At 53.6% G+C, this 22,453-nt stretch overlaps 1 protein-coding gene across 2 annotated transcripts in view; it reads left to right on the forward strand.

Moving 5' to 3' along the window:
• Nucleotides 1–22,453, forward strand: part of KCNIP3 (potassium voltage-gated channel interacting protein 3) — an 89,465-nt gene that overhangs the window by 32,324 nt on the left and 34,688 nt on the right. Inside the window, exon 1 of one of the 2 annotated variants that reach the window (XM_024242695.3) lies at nt 16,574–17,074. The exons of the other annotated variant lie outside the window; for it this stretch is intronic. Within the exon in view, the coding sequence (XP_024098463.2) occupies nt 16,972–17,074 (103 nt within the window). The 5' untranslated portion in view covers nt 16,574–16,971. Of the gene's footprint in view, nt 1–16,573; nt 17,075–22,453 lie in introns of those variants that run through there. 2 annotated transcript variants of the gene reach the window in all.

A 22,453-nucleotide genomic window follows, 5' to 3' on the forward strand; every position in this document is an offset into this window, starting at 1 on the left:
GAGGGGCTCAGGACGTCCCTCACCTCCGGCCGCAGCCACCGCCGGCTGCCGCAGCAGAAGTGAGCTGGGAGTAATTGAGTTGCAGGGCTGGGGCGAGAAGAGGCAGGAGCAGGAAGGTCTGGCTGCGGCTCCCCAGGGTGCCCTGAAGTGCTACTGGGCAGGGAGGGGCAGAGATCTGGGGCATCTCGAGGTGACAGGGGAGGCTGATCCTGAATGGGTCCCTGGACAGGCCTCAGCCCAGACCTCCCCTGCCAAGGGCTGGGGGTGGAGGTGAAGCCAAATCAATATTTATAGCATCTCCCGGGCACCAGGTCTCCTGGCTGGGGCTGCTCCCCAGTGGCCTCTGAGGGCCATCCCATATGGGGTGGAGTCTAGGGGACTGCGTTGTGTCCCAGCCCTGCTCTCGGGGCAGGGTGACCAGGTGCTACCAAGAGCTCCACTACCAACTTCACTTCCTTCTCCCTCGACGCCCAGTCCGGGTCACACATCGGTGCTAAGGGAGACTCACCCGTCCGTGCCCCCCAGGGCAGCTGCCCAGTGTAAAACTCTCACAGCCAGACAAACACCACAAGGGGCGTGAGAGGACAGGCACACAGTCACTAGAACTGCAGCTGGCCCGGAGCCAGTGGCCACCGATGCAGAGGGCCCTTTCAGCCAGGGTGCCGGGGCTGTGGCTCCCAATCCCAGGTCACTGGGCTGGCCCTGATCCCTCCTCTGCTCTCTGGTCTGAGAACACCCCATTGTGAAGCCGTGGGTCTCCTTGTCTGGCAGGCAATGTCCCAGGCTCGGGGGACATGGCAGGGAACCAGATAGAATAAAACCCCCTAGAGCTTATAAGCTATAAAATGAGGTTGATGAATAAAAGATATATTGGAAGGGAATAGGGCTGCAGAAATTACCTAGGACTGGGAAGAAGGGAGGGGTGCCTAGGGCAGGGCCTGCAGGTCACATGGCGTTCAAATACAGATCCGAGGGGTGAGGGAGAGTGAAAGGGAAGCTGTCCAGGCAGGCAGAGGGGCAGCAAGGGCCAGAGCTCAGGGGTGCGGCGAGCTGGCGGGAGAGGCTCCTCCTGCTGTTGAGGGGTGGAGGCTGAGCCCGAGGGGTAGGCCAGGGGACAGCTAGGGCTTTGTGGCTGTCCAGGGTGGCAGTGGAGAAGGGAGGGAGCAGCGGTGCATTTGGAGGCACTCTGAAGATGGGACTGAAAGGATTTGCAGATGTCCTCGGTGTCAGTTGCGTGAGAACCAGAGGAGTCAGGCCAAGGCTTTTGTCCTGAGCTGCTGGAAGAACCAAGCTGTTATTCACTGTGGTGGGAAAAACAGAAGCTGTCCTGGCGTGAGGGGAGGAGGGGGCTTGGTGGTAGCATTTCAAATCTGAGACATCTAAAGAGATCCTAGCAGAGGCTTCAAGGAGGCAGGTGGAATCTGCAAGGGTTGGAACTGGAGGGATACATTTGGGGGTCATAGACGGATTTGAAGCCAAAAGACTGAGCAGAAGAGGCCCGGGACTGAGCCAGGTGTGCATGCTGATGTCTAAAGGCCTCCTTGCCCCCGCTGCCTGCGCCCATCCCCAGAGCTTGGCTTGGACATTTGCAGAAGGCTGCTATTGTTTCTTCTGTTCAGAAAGACACCTATCCACATTCCAAAGAGCGCCCCACATCCTGTTCTGCCATCGGTAGCCACGTGGGCTCCCAGCTTCTTACCCGATCCAGCTGGCCAGTCATGACAGGAATACCCACTGGCCAGGGCAGGTGCCTGACCCAGGCTGGGCCAAAGAGATCCCTTCCCAGATATTTTGACAGTGGGAGGCCCCGTGACTGGGATGCAGAGGCTGTGACATGCAGGCCTGGGCAACTTCTTGTAGCCAACCATGAAGCCACATGGAAGAAGCCACTTGAGAAGGGACACTGACATGCAGCATCTGCATGTGAGAGGTGAAGGACACGGTGTGAATGGACTTTTCTGGTCATCCCTGCCCCGTTCTCTTCCCGTGGTTTGGTTTAAGGGCTAACAAGTCCCTTTGAGCAAGTTCACTCAAGTTAGACTTAATACAGCATCTCAGCATTCAGACAGAGAAAGGAGGCACAGGCCAAGGAATCCAGGGGCCCAGGAGCACAGGCAAAAGGCTGGTCCTCCTGAGCCCTCAACCAGACTGCACAGAGCCCGGCGAGAACACGCATGTGACACACAAATGGCCCTGGTGCACCGGGGCAGATGTGTACCAACAGGAGAACGTATTGATGATCTGATTTTATTCTGATCAACTGTTTTAAGATTTGTATAAGGCTGGCCTGCCTCGGTGGCTCACGCCTATAATACCAGCACTTTGGGAGGCCGAGGCAGGTGGATGACCTGAGGTCAGGAGTTCAAGACCAGCCTGGCCAACATGGCAGAACGCCATCTCTTATTTTGAAAATATCAAAAAGAACTTAAAAGTCATGGAGGAGAGTTCAGCATGCTCATCTTTCATCTAAAAGGAGTCCCAGAAAACAGGTGAGGGGACGGAGAGGAGGAGGTGCTCCTTAATATTAAAGAGAACAAATGTAAGCATTATTTCATTTCATCTTCAAGTGTGGGCCATGGGATATTAATATGTGTCACGTGGAAAGGAATTTTGTGGGCAAACACATTTGGGGAGTACTAGTCAGATGAGGCTACACAAATTCTTTCACTACAGAACTTCTCAGAGCCTTTACTATACACCCTTTATATTTTCAAGACAATGTGGGGGTGGTGAAGAGCCCTGGCTTTGGAATCTCAGACCTGGGTTCTCAAGCCTTCCCTGCCTCTTTTTGTCTTTGTGTTTGGGAAGACCTTTTTTCCCTCTGGGCCTCAATTTTCTCATCTGTTAAATGGGAATCACAATTACATCCTTGGGGGTCTTCCAGACTTAGGGACAGGACAAAGGGAGAAGACAAATGTGAAGATGCTTAATAAAATGTCAGGTTATGTGAATGTGAAATGCCCTGTCTCACGTGAGTTCTGTGACAGCCTCTGGCTGGGCCTCACTTGTCTCACCTGTGAAATGGGAGTTGGGGTAAAATCACTGTAGCTCCCCTACCCTGCGTGCAGTCACGCTGCAGCTAGAGTGGTTGTTATACAGAAAACAAAAACCAAACGAATGCTCCCTTGCTCTGAGGATAAATCCCCGGCCACAGGCTTGGCCATGCCCTTATAACTGTTTGACTGTCTGCCTGCACCTCTAGAGTGTAAGCTCCTTGAGGCCAGGGCCGCAGCTGCAGCATGTAATGCCACATCTGGCAGGCACAGAGTCGACTTGGGAAGTATTTGTCAAATGAGTAAATGCATGAACTTAGGCCTCTTCTAACTCTGAAATCTTACATCCCTCTGGATTGAGAAAAGACTCAAAAGCCATTCTGCTACTACTGCTGCAGGAAACAGACTGCCCTGGACCCTGACTCCTCCCCTATGGTGGCCTCACCAGGGCCCGCCCTCGGTCAACCTAGCCTCGAAGAAGGGAATGCTTGGGTGTTTCCAGAGACTCCTCAGAGCACGTGCTCAGGGTAGAGTCCTGATGCTTCTAGAGACCGTATGGGCAAGTCCTGTAGCCTCTGTTAGTCGCAATTGTGACAGCTCGTAGGAGCATGGTGAGGATTCAATGATACTATGTCAGTGAGTGCCTAGGACAGTGCCTGGCACGTGGTAAGCAGCAATGAGTGACACTGCTGCTATCCATTATTATTACCCAATTCCCTCACTGAGCACAGAGGTCATGATGGGTGGCTGAGTCCTCCCAGCTTCCTTGAGGCAAAGGTGGGACTTGGATAGGGGGAGTCTCACTCCTGCCCAGCACCCTGGCTGCTCCCCTGCTGCTTTCTGACTCAGACCCCAAGGTTTTGATTCCCAAGTCATTCATCTGCATTCAGCTGACACAGGCCATCTGCAAGACACACACCTCTCTGAGCTGTCAGAAGACACCGCAGAAGCTGAGATCCTGGCATCAAGCATCCCAGATGGAAATTCCCCAAGACACCCTTGGGCCCTCGGCTCAAGTTCAAACAAAGAAATGCTTATGTTCAGAGATCTTCACAGATCACCAGCGAGGATGTGACTTGAGAACACTTTGCGTCAGCATCATAAAACATGAGGATTGATGACCCGTGTGAATGGGGCGAGTGCCAGGGGAACGCAGGCTCAGAGTTGGCTGGCGGTGCTTCCTGCGTACACTCTGTGCAGAGGGTGCCAGCCTAGACTGAGGTGGGGGGGAGGTTAGAATAGCACTGCACTAGTTAGCATGTCCCATAGGCCCCTGTTTACAGCACACTCGCATGGGCATGTGTGCATCTGGTTCTCATGACAATATGCAGGGTGGGTAGGGGTTAAGGAATGCTTCCCCACTTTGGGGATGAGGGAAACTGAGGCTCAAGGAGGTGCGAAGCCAGGCAGCTGAGGTCACACAGCCTTGGATCTCCCTACTTATCACTACCCTCTCCTCTTGCCAGCAGAGAGAGGTGGGAAAGCCAAGTTCAGCCAAAACCCAGAAATTTACCCAGAGAAACTCACAAACCAACATGGTGGGCCTTGTACAAACTCTAAGAGTATGAAGAGAAGAGCTACAGCTGGCCTTACCCAGTCCTGCCATGCTGGGACTGGTCAGCTCCCCTGGACTGCATCTGGGTAGGGGCATGAAAAGACAAAAGATGGGATGAGAAATCCTCCACATGAGAGAGGAAATGGGAACCTTTCATCACTGTGGACCAGGAAGCAGGGTGAGGGGCTCACAGGACAAGCTGGCCTCAAACATTCCCCTTCCATTGCCTGTTTAATGTTACTAGATACTTGCAGACCTCTGGCAGAACAGATGGGGACTTGGATATGCCTTGTAAGGGGATGGGGGCTTGAAGAGAGATTGGTTCCCCTGACCAAGGGGGAATCAAACAGGTCACTGAGCGCTCAAAGGAGAATATTCCCAGAGCTATGCAGTGAGGGGCCTGCTATCACAGTAACACTTGGGCATGTGTCAAGTCCCCACTTGGCCAAGTAGCTTGGTCTTCTCCTACCTTCCAAGTCTTTCCTGACCATGAGAACCATGGGAACCAGAACTACTTAATTAAGGAACATGAAATTCCTTTCCTTTCAGATCACTGGTCTCGACTCTGGCCTGAGATGCTAAGAGATCCCACAGCTCCTGTGATGGGAAAAGATCTATTCCCAGAATGTGGTTCCCACATGGGAAATTTTACCTGTTCAGTACTTCTTGTGGAATGTATCTACTAATGATATATTCTCACAATTTTTACTTAACTTGGAATGCCTTAATTTACCCTTCATTTTTTAAAAGACATTTTTGCTGGGTATAGAATTCTAGGATGGCCAGTTATTGTTCTTTGAGCAATAACATTTGAAAAATGTTCTTCCATTGTATTCTGGCTTCTGTGGTTTTTGTTGTGAAGTCTACCATCATTTTTGTATTGTTATTTCTCTGAGTACAATGTGTCTGTTTTTCTTCTGGATGCTTTTAAGGTTTTCTCTTTACCTCTAATTTTCAGCAGTTTGACCATGTCAGAATCTCCACACCATAGCAGATGTACCTACCTGTGGTTTTCCTTGTACTTATCCTGCCTGGGGTTCACTGAGTTTATTAAACACGTGATTTGATATCTTTCATCAGTTTTGGAAAATTTCTTCAAATTCTATTGTGATTTCTTTAAAATTTTTTAAAATTATTATCATAATTTATTCAAGTTCTAAGTATTTCTTCTAATTCTAATTCCATGCTTTTCTCTCTCTCCTTTTCTTCTGGGAGTCTAGTTATACATTTGTTAGACTTTTTTACTTTGACCCACACATCCTCCTTAAATTCTTTTCTGTTTTTTTCTTCCATTCATTTTTAGTCCATTCACATTTAAGGTAATGATTGATATGACACGATTTACACTGCCATTTTGCTACTTGTTTTCTATTTATCACTTGCCTTTTTGTTCCTCTGTTCCTCCTTTATTATCATCTGTTGTATTTGCACTTCCTTGTCTCTTGCCATGTCTTGTAATTTTTAGTTGAACACTGTAGCTCTGTGACAGACAGTGTGAACTTCTTTTGCAGGTCACCCATGTTGTAAGGTTTGGGGGCAGTGAGAGACAGATGTGGCTTCTAGTTTGTCCTTTTGAGTTCCAGTTTGTTCTCACTTTATCTTACTTCATCTCCAGTCTCTCTTCTCATTTTCTGGTCCTGCCAACCTACAGCAACTTCAGGCATATGCAGAGGCAACGGCCCTCAATAAGACTTCTTCCCCAGCTTCCACGACTATACAAAGTCTCATTCTTATAACAAAGCCCAGATTCCATATCAATCATAGTGGTTCCACGTCTCTGACCAAGCCTTCAACGATACAAGATCCAAATTTTCTGTTAAATTTTAAACTACATCTTTTCATTTATTTTGCCCATTTCTCTTTTCTATTTTTAAAAACATATTTATCATAGTTATTTTGAACTATGTCCTTATCTGCTAACTTAAACATCTGAGTCATCTCTGGATTTTATTTCTATTGACTTCATAATCAGACACTTCCTCCCTCTTCTCATGTCTAACAACTTTTTATTGCATGCTGGAAATCGTGAGTGATATGTTATACAGGCCCTGGGTTTACTTACCTCCCTATAAAGAGCATTGAGTTTTGTTTTGGCGGGCATTTAAATTCCTGGCAAATCACACCGTTCTTGTCAAAGTTTGCTTTTAGTCTTTGTTAGGGCAGGTCTGTTTCAGCTTTTTTCCTTATTCATAGAGTACAGCTCTTCTCTTAAGGCGTGATCTTAATCTTAACAAATGGCTTTTCTGAGGTCTCAACAGAAAGCCCAGGGTGTTCACCAGTGCGTGGGTGGGCCTGAACCTCCATATTTCCTCAGTGCTGTCTGACCCCTGGGATCTTTGCTCTGCTCTCAACATCGCGGCAGCTGTTCTCTGCAAGCACTCCAGAGTCTCTCCCTGCTAATGCAGAGCCTAGCAATTAGCCAAGGCCCCAAAGGATCTTTTCATGCAGATTTTGGGGGCTAGTTTTTCTCTGTGGCTCCCTCCTTTCCAGACCCCCATCATCTCAAATGTTAGCTGCCTTAGCAGCCTTGAACTCTGGGCTCTATTTCCTTTATCCAGTGTGACCACCAGTGCTAGGAGATCTTGTATGCCTAGCATTTTGGAGAATATACTCAAGGGTAAAGATGAAGTGAACTGTGGGGTCCATTCAGTGCGATTCTCTTTTCTCAAGGATCATTGCCCTCTGTTTGTTGCTGTCCAGTGCCCTCCTAGAGTTGCTGTACATACCCTGTCCAAGTCCTAGAGTTGTTTTCAGTGGTCAGATTAGTCTGATGCCACCTACTCTAACATGGTTGGAACCTTCCTTTCCTGGATTCAAGGGGGCAGGGGGAGGGAATGATGTTTGTATGGTTAAAAATACAAATTTATTCAAACTCATCTATGTTCCTGCTAGGTCTCTGAGTGTATCATTGGGATATAAAATGAATCATTTCTCTGTCATAACAGTTGAGGCTACAGCCCTTATTGAGTACCTCAAATGGACCAAGGCTTTATTCTAAAGTGCTTTATACATCTAATTGATGTCACCTTCCCATTCACTCTGAGACATATGCACTACTATCATTCCCATTTTACAGTTGCAGACATCGAGTGATGTTGAGGCTAACTTACTTGCCCAAGGTCTGTTGGCTTTATTACTTCCCCTTGATGATGTCCTCACCTCTCCAGTCCTTCTGCTGCTACCTCAGTCCAGGCCACCCTCATCTTTCACCCAAGCTCTCCGCTGTCCTGATGATGGGCTTTTCTGCTTCTAGTCTTCTCTGATAAGCAGGGTCAGAGTAGAAAGGTGGGCAGCTAGGCTGGTGGTGCTGATGAGGACTGGGGCCAAGAAAGTCCAGGCCCAACCACGGGTCTACAGTGTGGGAAACTGGAAGTGGTGGGGGAAGCAGGAGAACAAACAGTGAATGCTTCTCAGTCAGGGATTAGGCCTGTGGGAGGAGACACGGGCCCAAGACTGATGCCCCACGAGGAGCAGGCAGACACCAGGCAAGGCAGAGGCCCCGAGGAATCGACACAGCCAGGGCAGGAAGTGGCTGGGGAGGCAGGGGCCGTGGGGCAGCATGTCACTGTGGCACTGCCTTCAGGCTGAGTTCAAACCCCAGCTCTGCCTCTCACCAGCTGTGGACACTTGGGCACATCTCTTAGGCTCAGTTTCTCCACCTTAGACTCCATTTGAGGTTGACGTTAGCTTCGTGAAATAGAACACCTAATTATGGCGAATTAAATGAGATGAGTTTAGCTTTCTCAAGCAATGAGAAATCCAGACATTTAGCTTGGCAGCTCCAGCCATCAGAGCCCAGGAACCTGTGTCCTTCTTTCATGGTTCCAAGGACAGTCATCATAAGCCAATCCCAGAAATGAGGAGGGAGAAATGGCAACAAGAGTATCCTAGCTGAGTCCTTCCCACTTCCATAAAGATGGTTTCCTAAAAGCCCTACCCAGTGGTTTCTATTTATGTCCCATTGGCCCAAACTATATCACATGGCCATCTAGCCACAAAGACCCCAGGAAATGTAATTTTGTGGCCAAGAACACTGTTGCCCCCAATGAAATTAGACTTGATCTTAGCCAAAAGGCAGAGAAGCAATTCCAACAAGATAAGGAGTCTACTCGAGGGGAAGAAGGAGAGAGGTGACATGAAATCAGCAACCAGAAGTCTCTGCCACAGGGGTAAATGATGTCACTTCCTTTATCTGTGAGGTTGATGTGAGGAGGAAATCAGGACATTGGTGTAAAGCACCTAACAGGTACTTGTTCAGCAAATGGCAGCAGGTATTCTTGAGTTTGAGGAACTTTTCTAATGATCCCTCGAAGGCCCATCCCCAGAGAAAAGGCTTCATAAGCGCTTGCAGCATGGACTCGTCTAAGCTCCACCCAAAGAGAGACCCATCTGTACAGGCCGCCGGGACACAGCCTGGAGCCTTTGTAAAGCCCTGCCTTGGAGCAAGTTGATGCTCTTTACTTGTTATCTTGACTCAGCGGGTGGAGGATGAGGCTCTGGGCCCTGTGCCTAAATACCATAAGGAGCTGGGAATTAGTGCAGACACTGCTGATTATCTGCCCCAATCTATCCCTCTCTTCTTCCTCTTCTAAAAGCTCTGCTTTTGGCTCCAATTTCAGGTGTCCCCCCTCCTCCTTCAGCCACAAGGGGAGCCAGGCCTGACTGATCTGATCATCATGCTTGTGGTAATTAGGTCAGGCCAGGCACGGTGGCTCACACCTGTAATCTCAGCACTCTGGGAGGCTGAGGTGGGCAGATCACTTGAGATCAGGAGATCGAGACCGGCCTGGCCAACATGGTGAAACCCTGTCTCTACCAAAAAAACACACAAAAATTAGCTGGGCATGGTGGTGCATGCCTGTAATCCCAGCTACTTGGGAGGCTGAGGTGGGAGAATCACTTGAACTCAGGAGGCAGAGGTCACAGTGAGCTGAGATTGTGCCAATGCACTCCAGTGAGACTGGCAGAATAAGACCCTGTCAAAAAAAAAAAAAAAGATTGAAAATAATAATAATAATGAGGTCAGACCAGGTGCCGTAATAATGAGACCCCCAAAACCCAGTAGCACCACTCTTATCTCTTCTGTTTGGTCCAAAAGCAATTGGCATTTCCAACCCTGTGAATAAGCCTTCAATACCTGGTATCTCCATCTCTCTTTCCACCTCTATTTCCAAATCAATAGCTCTTACTTGATCTCATCTCTTTCCTTAAGGCATAAAAAAAGTGTATTTCTTTCTCCCTTTCTCCCTAGGTGAGAGTTCTAGACTGGTGGGAGGCTCTGTTCCATGCAACCATTCAGGCACCCAGGCCCTTTCCACCCTGTGGCCGTGTTCTCCCCTAACCCCTAAGATCTGCATGGCTGAGGCTGGTCACCAACGTGTGTGAGTTCCAGCCAGTGGGAAAAGAGAAGAGAGAACAAGTAGGAGAGTCACTTACCGTCTTAAGACCTCCGTCCCAGGCCGGGCATGGTGGCTCATGCCTGTAATCCCAGCACTTTGGGATGCTGAGGCAGGTGGATCACCTGAGGTCAGGAGTTTCAGACCAGCCTGGCCAACATGGCGAAACCCCGTCTCTACTAAAAATACAAAATTAGCCAGGCGTGGTGGTGCATGCCTGTAATCCCAGCTGCTTAGGAGGTGCAGCAGGAGAATCACTTGAACCCGGGAGGCAGAGGTTGCAGTGAGTTGAGATGGTGCCATTGCACTCCAGCTTGGGCAAAAAGAGTGAAACTCCATCTCAAAAACAAACAAACAAACAACAACAACAACAACAACAAAACCTCCATCCCCCCAAAGCAGCATTCATAGCTTCCTTTGGCAACAACGCACATCCACACTAATTACAAGGAGGCCTGGGAAATGCAGTCCCTGCTAGATGGTCACATGTGTAGCTAAGACTTTGTTACTGTAAAGAGAGGAGAATGGGTTTTGGTGGCAAGCTGGCAGTCTCTGCCACAGTGGTGGCCTCTTTTCTGTTGCCAGCAATTTATTTCGGCACGGCATGTGACATAATCGTAGCCAATGAAACATGAGGGGATTTTTCATGAGAAGTTTATGGGAAAGTCTTTCCCACAGTAAGAGATGCTGGAAGAGATGGTTTCTTCTCCCCTTGGACAGTATCATGTCAGAATGTGATATCTGGAATTAGGCATCTGTTTTGTGATCATGATGGGAACAGGCTGTGGTTAAGGTAGATGCTCTAAAGCTGGTAGTGTAGTTAGATGCAAGAGCCCAGGTTCTTGCTGATACCACTGCATCTAAGCTGGCTGCCCCTGGAAGCCACCCTCTGGCTGGGCTTCCCATGTGTGACATGGTACATTTCCTTATGATTTAAGCCAAGGAATGGGGTTTTCTGTTACCTGTAGCCATAAGCCTCCCAGATTTCATATGAAGTTGGGCCAGAGCAGAGGCTGTGTGAAAGGGTTTTGTGCGGCCCCTGGGGGTCTGATTCAAGGGTGATATAGTTTGGGTCTGTGTCTCCACCCAAATCTCAAGTTGAATTGTAATCCCTAATGTTGGAGGTGGGGTCCCGCGGGAGGTGACTGGATCATGGCATTGTTTCTCATTGATGATTTAGCACCATCCACTTGGAGCTGTTCTCAAGATAGAGAGTAAGTTCTTGTGAGACCCGGGTGTTTAAAAGTGTGTGGCACCTCCCCCCTCACTCTCTTTCTTGCTCCTGCTCCTGCCATGTGAGACATGCCTGCTCCCCCTTCACCTTCCACCATGATTGAGGATACCAGCACCACGCTTCCTGGTCAGCCTGTGGAACCATGAGATGAATATATCTCTTTTCTTTATAAATTACCCAGTCTCAGGGATTTCTTTATAGCAATGTGAGAATGGACTAATACAGAGGGCTTGGGCAATACTCTAAGGTCAAGATAGCTGGGATCCCTTGGTGTCATTTCATGGGTTGTCCTGGCTCTGAGGAAACAGGCTCTCCAGAAACAAGGTCCCACTTGCGCGTCTTGAGACGCTTTCATATCCATAGCCCACTGTGCAACAGGCAGGTAAATATCACCAAATGACTCCATTTTACAAGGAGGAAAGGAAGGCTCAAAGAGGCAATGTGCTGTGGCCAAGTCCATGAACAGGCTAGGGTTGGGAGCAGGAACTCAGCCCTGGTTCTCCTGGACTCCCAGACCTGTGCTCTTGCTAGTGACACCAGGGCATCTTGTGCTGAAACAATCGGGAAAAGGTGTCATGTGAACCCTATCAATTATAATAAATATTTATACAAGGCAGGCAATAGCCATCCATTCGGGAAGCTTGCAGTCTAGTGGGAGAGCAGAAACAAATAAACACATAAGCAAATATCTATGTTCTCATTGCAGTAACTGCAAGGAGGGAAAAGGACGGGGGCAGGGTGAAGACTGATGATGGAGGAGATCTAGGAAGGTGACTCTGCAGAAGTGACATTAGAGTGCAGACCCCAAGGATGATGAGGCATAAACTGGGCAAAGACAGGGAGGAGGAAAAGCGCTCACAGTTCACGGAAGAGCATGTGCGAAGACCCTGAAATGAGAGAGTGCTGGGCTCATTCTGGTAGCTGCGAGTGTGACCAGAGCAACACGAGAAAGAGAGAGGAGGGGCCCGGCCATGGGGGACAAGGTTGAATTGAAATCACAGGCTTTGGAGCTGGACTGCTTGGGTTCAAATCCTGACTCTGGTTTATCAGCTGTGTGCCCTTAAGCAAAGCATTAACCACTCTGTGCTTCAACTTCTTCCTCCTTTCCAGTTCCTACCTTATCAGAACTGTGAGGAATGAAGAGATGAGTCATGTTGAAACACCTGGTACATAGTAAGTGCTTTAGCTGCTTGGATTAGGGGCCTTCTTAGGACTGTGGTCTTTGTTCCGTGAGTAGTGCAGAATGCATTAGTTAGGACCCTGTTGGCTGCAGGGGACAGCAACTCAACTCACATTGGCTTAAGCCACAGTTGGCGGATTGATTGGTTCATACGTCCGAAAGATACAGGCTTAAATGTGTCATGGGGCATGCAGCATTGCCAACTGGACTTGATCTCTTTGTCTACATTTTTCGCTGTGTTTTCTCCTGAGGTGACTCCGTTCTCAGGCCCGCTGTTCCCACATGGTGGCAGCCTGGCCACTTAGCTACTATAATCCCCTGCTTTTCCCCGGGCCAGTCTCGTGGAGGGCTCTCACTATCCTCATCTGGTGGCCATCCCTGAGCCAATCACTGTGGCAGCAGAGGAGTGGTATGGAGTGGAAAAGAGAAATTGACACTGATTGAGCCAACCTCCAAAGTCACCGCACTGAGGCTGGGAAAGGAAATTGGGGTGTGGTCACCAGCCACACAGGCAAACATGGCCAGTGCTGAACCAGGGGGCCCCTGGTGGTTTCCAGTTGGGAAGGGGCACGGTCTGATTTTCGTCTTGAGATGATCATGCTGGTTGCTGAACTGAGAAGAGGTAGGAGAACCACATTGGAGGCGGGGAGAGGCACTGGGGACCCATGTTGGGAGTCCAGGAGGGAGAATGATGCTGTGGCTGGTGGCAGTGGGGCAGAGATGGACGAGGAGGCACAGGGTGAGAGTGTGGTGACAGGCTGGACAGGGGTGGGGACAGGCAGATATTCCAAGGTAAGAGCCAGGGTTTTGGCTGAACAGCTGACATGGGGAGACTTGGGGAGTGGCAGGTTGGGAGAGGATGAAGAGGTCAGCTTTGGAGGTGCTGAGTTTGAGGAGCCTCGAGAGTGTGAAATTCCACTCCTGGGCATTCTTGTCTGGTTTCTATGAAATATGGGAAAAATAAATAAATTGAATAATGCCTGCTTTGCCCAGTAGAAAGCACTAGAACTAAACTAGAATAAGGCAGGCCTCCCCCAGCCCCACTCCGGAGAGTTGGGACTGGACCAGTGTGCTGAGCTGTTTTCACAGAATGGGTCCCTCAAACAGCATGCATCCAGCCTAGACCTGCCCTTATGAGTCAGGAGACCGCATGAAATCCCTGGGCAGCTAGGTGGTCAGCAACAGTTAACATGGGACATCCAGGGAATGTCAGTCAAACTGACAGAGTCCCAGGCCTTGGGAACTGCCAGTGCAGCTGTGGTAACAAGATGGAAGATGCCGGGGCAGAGAGCCAAAATGCAGGGAGGAAGTGTGTGGCCCAGGCAGGTGTGTGCTAGTTCATAGGCAAAGGCAGTCAAGACAGGGCTGCTAGAATCTGGGTTGGCTTCTCGGAGACAAAACTAGATGGCAGCTTCAATATTCCAGCCATGGTTGTGACCTCAGGTGTGGGGTGCATGTCCAGGTTTGGAGTGACCCCCCCACCCTAACCCCAAAGCAATTTCCTCTGAAAACTTCCTAAACTAGAGCAAGATGCAGGACATCCTTGCATCCTAGTCATCCTGAGGACTTCAGGAGAGGGCTTAGGACCCCAGCCTTCTCCAATCACCCCAAGGACCAGTGAACTGCTCCCTCCACATTGCCCCTCAACTTGTCTCTGCCTCTGGGGCAGTCCTTCCCTAACTCCCCGCCCTGAAGAGGTTTTTTTGCATGTCCCTCACCTCCAGCCTGCGCTTCCCTCAAAGCAATGAGTGCCACCCACACACAGCATACTGCCACATGGAGGCACTTGGGGTGTGCTGGGGACCAAGGAAATGCACGCCAGGGTAGACAGTCGCCTGGGAAGGCACTTCATGGGTGGTGTGGGGTGGGGGGGGGGGCACATGGGGCCTCAGGGCTCACCTGCTGGCTTTCCTTCTCCAAGTCCCAGGGAAGGGGAGTGTGATAAGACCCTCAGCCCAGCCTCAGTGGGCCCACGCTGGTGAGTGAGCCTGGGAGTCAGCTCCCCATCCATTAGGCCCGTAGCCCAGGCGGCTAATGCCGCGTGGACACTCTGCTCTCAGGCCTGGTATCCACTTAGGCGTTGTTAATATTTTACACGGCACAGCCAGAGGATCGATGTCTTGTTTATAGCTCAGGGTTTATGGGCAGTCATCGAAGCTCTCACTGGGAACTGGGAAGATGCTCAGGAGCACCCAGGGAAACAGAGGCAGAGAAGAGGGTTGGAGGCCAGCCTCAGGACCCCCAAGATGGCCTCCTTTGCATGCTCAGTTCTCTGTGTCAGATCCCTGTGAAGCTGGGCACATGCAGCTCTGAGGGTGCATTGCAGGGGCCATTGGAGCCCCTGCCACGTGCCAGCCTGTATCTCATTCCATCCTTTCAAGCCCCCGGAGAGGCTGGATTATTGTTCCCATTTTGTGGATGAGGAAACAGGCTTAGAGGGGTTATGTACCGCTACGCTTTTACAGGTTACTAATGGAGGCTGAGCCGGCACTACCTGGACACAGGCTGGATCTTGGTCAGCACTTAAGTGTGTAAATTACATTGCAGGAGGCTCTTTAACCTTAAAAGCTCTGCTCCAACAGAGCTGTTTTCTCTGGGGATTGTTAGCCTCTCTGCTTAGAACTTTTGCCTTTGGTCAGTGGAGAATCACCACATCCCAATTAACTAGAATTAAAAGCTATGCATTTACAGTTCTTTAAAACTATCGCCAACGGCTCAGACATTTAACTAGGCATGTGATACAGTGAGGCTGCACTGCGCAGCCCCTCTCCCGCTCAGTTCCCACCAGAAACAGGCTGGTGTCACGGGAAAGTCTCCGCTCCGGACTCCAGCAGGCCTGGCTGTCCCTGTGCCCCTCACGTAATTAGCCCTCTAGCCTAGGTTTCCTCCCCCGTAAAATGGAGGAAGAGGAATGCCCACGGGGGGAGCCGTTTAAGAATCGCACGTAAGCTCAAAGGCTTGGCACACATACGCACGCTCCAGGGGGCCCTCGCAGCCACGCGCCACGGCTCCTACCCCACCCAGGCAGCGAGCTCTGTGTCTGGGACCAAGCACCGTGTTATGCTCAACATCAGCTGAATGAATGGCCGAGTGAGTGGCAGAGGCTCCCTAGATGGAAGCTGCAATTGCTCAGGCCGTGAGTCCAAACAGGACTCGCGCTTATAGGCGTGGAGCGGAGCTGGATTTCTCCCTTGGCTAACACAGTGGGAAGGATGAGGTGCGGGCCGTAGCCGCGCTGCCCGCGCTGAGTCCGCCCGGCGGGGATGCCCACAGTGCGCCGCGCCCGCTGGAGGGCAGCAGAGGGCCAGGCTCCCGGCTCAGGTCTCCGGCCTCGCAGCTCCGAGGACCCCGGGCTCCGCCCGGCCACGCCTCGTCCTCTCCTATTTTCTCCTTCCTTTTCGCGGCTTCCCCTCCTCTACCAGCCACCGGCAGGAAGAAGGCCACCCACAAACGAATAAGCATGCCCTTGCCCTGCCCGTGCGTGGCACTCCGCATCCGCTTAGCTCTTCCCCGCCGCCCGAAGGCGGGCGTCTTCCCCTCTCTGCGGAGCAGGCGGCGGCGGCGGCTGCGAGTCCGTGACTCGACCAAGGTCACGCAGCAAAGTCAGCGAGCAAGCTCTGTTCCGCAGACGCCAGGGCCAAAGCCCACATTTCCCCTAAAGCCCCGAGTGCCCGCGGGTTTCCGGAACGGGAGAACTTTGGAGACCAACTTCTGCATTTTCAAAGGGGGCCAGCCCGGGCCCAGTTTAATCTCCGGCGGAGGACCGGGGTTGCGGGAAATGTGCCGGGGAGTGAGGGCTTCCCGGATCCCCCGCCGCCGACTCCGCGCGGGCCAGCAGGGCGGGGCGGGCCGGGCTCAGCACCTCCCCGGGAAAGCGCAGCCACCGCCCCCTCCTCTCGGGCTCCCGGCCCCTCCCCAGCCCCTCGGCCCCCATCCTGCGCGTGGGAGAAACCGCCGACCGCGCGGCCTCCAGGGGCTGGCGGAGCAGCGGTGGCGACGCGCCAGACTCAGTCCCGGGCTGGCCCGTGTGGGGCGGGGCGGGGCCGGCTCCCTCCGCCCTTCCCGGGCAGGCGCGGGGGGGCCGCAGGGACGCCTCCCGGAGTGGCCGCCGCGCCTAGGCCAATGAGCGCGCGGGGAGCGGCGATGGAGGCTGGGGCGGCCTGGAGCGCCCGGGACCCCCGCCGCCGCCGCCGCCGCCGCCGCCGCCGCGCCCCCGCGCCCCGGCGCCCGCGGGGCTGGAGAGGGGGCGACAGAGGCGCGGCGCCCGCGCCGGGCATGGAGGCGCCGCTGGCCCGCGCTGGCCGTCCGCGCTGCGTTTCGCGCCGCCGCCGCCGCCGCCGCACCTCGAAGTTTGCCGGCTGACTCGGAAAGTTGCGCTCGGGCTCGGCCGCCGCGTCTGGCCGCCGCGTCCAGCCTCCGGCCTGACCCGCTCGCCGCCGCCGCCCTCCGCGGGGCCCCGGCCCAGCCAACCCCGCAGCCCCGCCTGCCGGGGGCATGTGAGCCGTCGCCGCCCCCGAGAGGCCGTGCGGGCTGCACGGGCCCCAGCGCCTCTGAGGCAGCGCGCGGGCGAGGGGTGCGCCCGGGCCCCAGGGCCCCAGGCAGCCCGGCTCGCCATGGGCATCCAGGGCATGGAGCTGTGCGCCATGGCCGTGGTGGTGCTGCTGTTCATCGCCGTCCTCAAGCAGTTCGGCATCCTGGAGCCCATATCCATGGAAGGTAACGCGTGGCCACTTGCTCCTCGGCCGCCTCCGCGGGAGACCAGTGGTCTGGAGGGAGGGACCAGCACCCGCACGCCGGGGTGCACTGGTCTGGCGAGGAGCGGCCTCGGCCGCCGCCCCCTCCTGGCTCCGGAGGGTTGGGCCTGGGACTAAGGAGACGTAGAGGGCCTGGGCTCCAGGAAGCCCCAGAGGGGACGAAGCCGCAGCGCTTGGGCTGGGTGTGAGCGAGGCACCTGGTGACACCTTGAGTGGACAGCCCCTGCCATCCTAGGCCTGCAGTCCGAGCGCCCCTGGTGAGCACACCGGCTTGGGTCGCCCTGTAGCGGGAGGTGGCGCAGGGTGCAGATGACAGGAAGGACCCTCAGCCCAAGGCACCTGGCAGCCGGTGGTGGGGAGAGATTTGAGGCCTTTCCCGTGTGATGGGGCCTCCCCTTTCGCCCCGCACCTGGTATCCAGTTACCCCTCCCCAAGCAAGGTTCAAGCCCATGGGATCAGTAACCAAACCCGCAGGCGCCACATTTCTGTCTCAATAAAATATTAACTGAAGAGACAGACCCACACTTGGATCAGACACTGACGGCCCCCTGGGGCCCTTCCATGGTACACCTGGTTCTGAAGGGGACCCTGAAGCCAGGGATTGTAGCTTTTCCCCTGTTCAAAGAGGCCCTGCACCTCTGGGCCGTGGGGAAGGGGCTAGCTCGTCTTGTTCTCGTCCCTGCTGCCCTCTCCGAGGACATGGGCATCCTGCCTGCCCCAGCACTCTGCTGACCTTGCCGGGCTCCAACTTCCAGTACTGAGACCCAGAGGCCTGAGAATGAGAGAGAGCCAGCCTGCTCCTGCCTGGGAGCTGCCCAGCAGCCCCTCGGGCATGGGGATGTGCCCCGAGTTCCTGCGAAGGGCTGCTGAGGGCAGGAAGGGGCAGGAAGCAAGGCTTCCCTCCATTCTACCTTCGGTGTCCCGGGCTGGCTCTTTTCCCAAAATCCACGGCCACATGCCCCTCAGAAGCCACTGGGCTCTGCCACACCTTCTGTCTTGGTGAGTGTATGAGGCCCAGAGAGAAAGGGCTTGCTCCAGGTGGTTCAGAGAGGTGCCACTAGGAGCTTTGGGTTGGAGATGGGGGAGAAAGTGGCCCAGGCTGGGCCTTCGCTCGACCAGATGCTGGCCCTGGCAGAGGGAATCTGTGACAGGGAACTTCGTGGGAAATACAGGTGCTGGGATTGGCGCAGAGTGTGGAGGGGTGAGCGTCCTGTGCTGCTATGCCTTAGAGGACCGTGCCTCCTGCAGGGATTGCCATTCCCTGTCCCCTTGCCCCATTTTCTTTCCCCATCTGGAGCCTGAGGTGGGCGTGGGGGGTGGCTGGTGCCCAGGGAAGCCGTGATCTCTCTATTGCTCTTCCCTGATCCACGGGGCCTCCAGTGGCCAGGAGCAACAGCCAGCCTCACTTCACTTAGTACCTCAGACCTTCCTAACAGTGGGTTCACCCACAGTCGGGGGCAGTGTGAAGTTTGCCTTTGTGATTTCTGAGGAGGTTTCTTTGCAAGGTGGACAGTATGCACAAGACGACAGATGGTTTATTCCACCTGCCAAAAACCCCATTCAGGCTCCCATGAGTCTCCGTTTTCTGGTGTATGTGCCCACTCATACTCCTGGAGTTCTGGGGTCTTGATCCAGTTGGGGGAGCTCAGAGCCTCAGAGTCAGCCAGGCCTGTGCTGAGATCCTGTCACCTTCATAAACTGGCTGTAAAAATCCCTTAAACAGTCCAAGCCTCAGCTCACCATCCGTAAAGTGGGGCTGATAAAAATTCCTGCTCCCTAGGGCTGTGGCAGGCTTGAACCAATCAGTGGGGCTTGCATGGATAATAAATGTGCAGGCTTTGTGAGCCATGCTTATCAGGGATACTAGCAATGAGTATGTGAGTGATACTCACAATAACGGCACTGATTCATGGTTGCAGCCATTCTCTCACTCAGACACCCCCACCCCCGTCAGAGGGAGGGCGTCGTGAGTTCCAGATGTTCTGTTGGTGGGGAATGGTGTCAGCCGGCCGAGGGCCCGGAAGCTCCCATTGGCCAGGCAGTGTCTAAGGAACTGTCAGATAAGCTGTGAGGAGCCCAAGCTGTCCCACCAGCCTGGATGTGAGCTATCCTCAGTGCCGCTGGGGGCCGGAAGGGGACTGTTGTCCCAGCTCCGCTCCAAGCCTGCTCGTGTGCAGTCAGAGGGGTCTCTTGTCCTCTCTGAGCCTCCGTGGTTCTCATCTGTAATAGACCAGAGTTATGGTGCCCTGGGGATTGTTAGAAACTAATGGATCTGGGTTCTGGGGATGCAGCCTTCTAGAAATACATGCAGCAGTCAAAAAGCCTTCCTCTCTGCCCTGGGTCCCCCATCAGTCCCTTTCCCTGGATGACTTCATGGAAGAGTCACCTCAGTCACTTTTCCTGAGCAGTAATGGAGCAGGAAGCTTGCCCCTTGATCCATGGACAAGGGGGCTGAGCCCGGGGTGGTGGCGTGGCTGTCCTGACCACTAGGGCAAATCAGTGGGCAGCAGGGCATGGGCCTGTCCAGAGGCCAGGCTAGCCTCAGCGTGACAGACTCTGGGTGGCAGAAAGGCAGTCCTCATCCTGTCTGCTTAATTAGGATTCCTCCTTTCGTCGTGACCTACGGGATATCAGAGATGAAGAAGCTGCCTGTCATCCACGAGCCTCGCCTCAGCAAGGGTGTGAGAGCTTGGAGATGCTGGGATGGCCCCGAGGGCCATCAAGGGGATCTCATCTTGGCTTTGGGACCTGGACCCCGTGGGGCTGGGCTGGGGGTGGGGTCTGCATCTGAAGGGCTATGGTGCCTGACACTCCATGTTTAACACAGTGGGGTCCCAGCCCAGAAGGTCCGTAAAGCTCCTGGAATTATGGGCAAGATTGTGTGTTTGCTGCTTCTTCCTGGAGTGCTGAAATACGGTTCTCGAGGGGATCTGCGTTCCCAAAGTGTTCGAAGGCTTGTCCCTGTGGCTCTCCATGGAGCCTTGCTGGTGGAGGGTGTTGGTGGGCCCCAGCAGGCAGCATTCCTGATGTGCTGGTGACATAAAGGTCCTCCTTGTCCCTCTGTGGTCCTGGGCTCCTAGCACATTCCTTGTAGGAGCAGAGACTCCCTTACACACTTGATTTTTCTCCACAGCCTTGTCACTCCCTTTAAGATACTGGGTATCTCAGTTTCTTTATCATTAGTTCGTGGTCTGTCTACCCCAGCTGAGGGCAGGGACTTTGTCCTGGTCATGTTAGCACCCTGTGCCTAGAACAGTGCCTGGCACCAGGCAGCAGCTTGGGGAGGATTTGTTAAATTCATGAGGGAACCTGCTGACCAAGAGGGAGAACTGGAGCCTTCTGTCCCCTCTGCTCCAGCCCCTGCTGGCGAGCCTCAGGCCAGGTCCTGTGAGAGCTACTGCCTGGATGGGCACCGAGCAGAGGGCCTGGAGCAGCAGGGGTGGGGGCTGCCGCAGAGAGCACAGAGGCTGGAGGTGGGGTGTGCTCAGTGTCATCAGGGTAAGTGGGTGGAGCCGAGTGAGTGAGGAGCGGTGGCAGTGGAGGTGGGGGGCCAGTGGGCTCTTCACCGAGCCATACATTATCATCATAATCACCTGGGAACTTTAAAAAATACCCGCTGTGCCCACCCTGGGGCATTGAACTCTAAATCTCTGGGTGGAACCCAGGCACTGGGATTTTTAGGAGTTTCTTGGGGGACTCTCTGTCCTGGGTCCCCCATCAGTCCCTTTCTCTGGGTGACTTTGTGGGAAGCTCAGCGGGTCCATTTGGACCTGGTAAGTTTGGGATGTATTAATTTTCTATCACTGCTGTGACAGATTCCCACAGATGTCATGCGTGAAACCAAAACAAATTGACTGTTGTATAGCTCTGTGGCTCAGAGGTCTGCAGGGACCTCCCTGGCTCATGCCTGTAATCCCAGCACTTTGAGAGGCTGAGGTGGGAGGGTCACGGGAGGCCAAGAGTTCCAGATCAACCTCATCAACATAGCAAGACCCTGTCTCTACAAAAAAAAAAAAAGATCCAAGTGGAGTCATGAAGGAGGTACTGGGGTGTACATGTCAGGAATTTACAGGAATAGTCTGGCTAAGAAAGAAGTTTACAGGCCACTGGCAAATGTGGGGATATAGCACTGTGAGACTGGGGGAGTTGCCAGAGAAGTGGGTAGGACAGGCCAGGTGCGGTGGATCAGGCCTATAATCCCAGCACTTTGGGAGGCCGAGGTGGGCAGATCACTTGAGGTCAGGAGTTCCAGACCAGCCTGGCCAACATGGTGAAACCCCGTCTCTACTAAAAATACAAAAATTAGCTGGGCATGGTGGCGGGCGCCTGTAATTTCAGCTACTTGGGAGACTGAGGCAAGAGAATCACTTGAACCCGGATTGCAGTTTGCCAAGATCGCGCCACTGCACTCCAGCCTGGGCAACAGAGCAAGACTCTCAAAACAAACAAGAAGTGGGTAGGACAGAAAGGGGACCAGATTCAAGGGCCCAACCCTGGGGCCCTGCAGCATTTGTTAGCGGGTCAGGAACGCTGGAGACCTGTGTCCTGGAGGCCAGGGAGGAGGGCTAGCCGGGGGAGGGAGGGAATGGCCCCGGGGTCAGAGGCTGCTGACGAGCTGGTTGTGGAACCTGAATATCCAGGCTGCAGGTCACCTGAGGACAAGACCCAGCACCGGACTTAGCAGCCCCTCCTGGAATCTCCATGCTCCCCGACTACCCTTCCCCTCTAGCCCTCCCTCTCCAGCCCTCTCTCCCTCCCTGGCTGTCGAAGGAGTCTCACAGTGCCATGTCCCCACATTTGCCAGTGGCCTGTAAACTTCTCCTAGTCCTCCCTCCCCTGCCTTTCCCCCCAGCCCTCCCTCCCCTGCCTTCCGGTTCAGGGACATCCTGTTGCCAGTTAGGGGCCGGTCAGGGGGCCAGCCAGGGCCCTGACCCACTGGCAATGCCAGACCTCCCCTGGTCATCACAACTGGTGATCAGACATGTCCAGGAGGGAGGCAGGAAGGCCAGATGCTTTCCTGTGTGGAGTTGATAACAGCCTGGTTGCCCTGCAGGAGGCCTCCGGTCCATGGCTGAAGAGGGTGTGCAGCCTGTCAGGTTGTTGCTTCAGTGATTTGGGGGTTCCCAGGCTTCTGCCCCCTAAACCTGGCACTCTGTCCCAATGCCTATAGTCCCACCATTAGCCATATGGGTTAGTGAACAAACACTGAGAGTGTGTGTTGGGATGGGGGCTGTAAGGGCCTCCCAGCTGGACAGGATTGGATTCTGGCTGGGGCAGGAGTGTCTCCTAGTGGGAGGATTGAGCCCTATGCACAAAGTGAGTAAGTTGCCAAGATTGTACA

Source organism: Pongo abelii, chromosome 12, assembly GCF_028885655.2.
Source record: "Pongo abelii isolate AG06213 chromosome 12, NHGRI_mPonAbe1-v2.0_pri, whole genome shotgun sequence".
Lineage (NCBI taxonomy): Eukaryota > Metazoa > Chordata > Mammalia > Primates > Hominidae > Pongo > Pongo abelii.